At 40.4% G+C, this 1,803-nt stretch overlaps 1 protein-coding gene across 44 annotated transcripts in view; it reads left to right on the forward strand.

Annotated features, from left to right (window-relative positions):
- Positions 1 to 1,803, forward strand: part of ABI2 (abl interactor 2) — a 121,956-nt gene that overhangs the window by 91,860 nt on the left and 28,293 nt on the right. Inside the window, exon 10 of one of the 44 annotated variants that reach the window (XM_037741474.1) lies at positions 227 to 345. The exons of the other annotated variants lie outside the window; for them this stretch is intronic. Coding sequence (XP_037597402.1) covers positions 227 to 345 — 119 coding nt within the window. The remainder of the gene's footprint in view (positions 1 to 226; positions 346 to 1,803) is intronic. 44 annotated transcript variants of the gene reach the window in all.

The following is a 1,803-nucleotide window of genomic DNA, read 5'->3' on the forward strand; positions in this document are numbered from 1 at the left end:
AGAAAAAAATAATAAAATTATGTAACAGAATCTAAGTTTAGAGACTTTTTGGTGGTGATTGGGAAAGGGTCTTGTCTTATGAGAAATCATTTTAGCTAAATGGAATGAAAACAAGTTTATTTCCTGCTCTTGGCTATTCACAAAATGACTAGGATTAGAAGTGGATTTTGCAACAGTTCTTTGCTCAAAATTCTGCTTAAATTCTCTTAGAATGGTTTGTTTTCAGCTCATCTCCAAGAAAGACAGTATATTCTGGCTGACAGACATTCTAGTCAGATGAAATCTTACACGGTCCAAAAAGAAAATGTTGTGGTATCTGAATTAATTTGGACCACCTTGTTAAAGGTTTGCCCTGGACAAAAGTAGAATTTGGGATGACCTTTGTAACCCCAGATGGAACTAAATTTTTGAACATGCCTTAGACTAGCTTTGAAAAAAAATCTAACTTGTTACCAAGTCATTGTTTTAAGGAAGAACTGGGATTTGTCTTTCCCTGGCTGCTGCTGGTGGACGTCTGCCCCCCCCCGCCCCCCGCCCCGAGATGGAGTTTTGCTCTTGTTGCCCAGGCTAGAGTCCAATGGCTTGATCTCAGCTCACTGCAACCTCTACTTCCCGGGTTCAAGCAATTCTTCTGCCTCAGGCTCCCGAGTAGCTGAGATTACAGGCGCCACCATGTCCAGCTAGTTATTTTATTTTTAGTAGAAACAGGGTTTCACCATTTTGTCATGCTGGTCTTGAACTCCTGACCTCAGATGATCCACCCGCCTCAGCCTCCCGAAGTGCTGGGATTATAGGCATGAGCCACCGTGCCTAGCTGCCAATGGACTTCTTAAAACCACTATGGCTTGATATTTCACTTTCAGAAGTAGAAAAGCAACAAGCTTATTCATCTTAAACACAAAAAGAAAAAAAGCCCTCAATCTACCCACAAAAAGACGGCTGTAGGTTAAGCACCTGATCATTCTTTTTTAGCTGAGTACCTAAAGGTCATTTTTTTATATTTGGTAGAGAAACAGTGACTGAAGTGGGAAATTTCCCACTTCTGTGTTACACAGAAGGTTAGGATATATGCCAAGAGAACAGGGGCATTTCATCTTTGATGTGAACATGTGCCTTGTCTCTACTCTTCTGGTGCCAGTTGCTGTCTGCTACTGTTTCTCAGTTTTATCTTTCTTGTCTGTGCTACCTTCTCTTTTCATTGTCTTCTGCTTACCTTTGGAAACAGGGTATTATAAACATTAACAGTTGTTCTAAGCCTCTGAGTGGGAAGCAGACACACAAGTCAAGGATTTACTGCCAGGAATTTTGACTTTAGGGAAAAACCTAACCAAAGGTGTCTGTTAAAGAAAGGTACCAATTTCTAAGGTTATACTCCTCTGTTCTTTGCATCTAGATACTCAAGATTATCTGCTTAACTCTTATCTGTGCATTTATATGTTCTCCCTGCGTCTATCCATAGATATTTTGCATAATCTCAATTCTAGATATTTTGCATAATCTCAACCCAAATGTATCATATCAGTATCTCTCCCTGACTTACTTGTTTACCAGCCCATTGCTTTCCCAGTACTACCTACCAGGCTTAATGTGGTTAATGGCATCTCTCCATCTTCATAGTTATGAAGGGCAAAACTCTAAGAATGACCTTCAGCTTGTTGTTGCTCTCCTTGATATGCTCGCCAAATCATTAGTTGCCAAGTACTCTCTTCCCACACTTTTAAAGTTCCCTCCTTTTCTTTTCTAGAAACTGCCTTGATTTATTATGTGCCAGGCAGTGGGTTAGGGTTTCCACAGCCATTGTCT

Source organism: Cebus imitator, unplaced genomic scaffold (genome assembly GCF_001604975.1).
Source record: "Cebus imitator isolate Cc_AM_T3 unplaced genomic scaffold, Cebus_imitator-1.0 Scaffold101, whole genome shotgun sequence".
NCBI lineage: Eukaryota > Metazoa > Chordata > Mammalia > Primates > Cebidae > Cebus > Cebus imitator.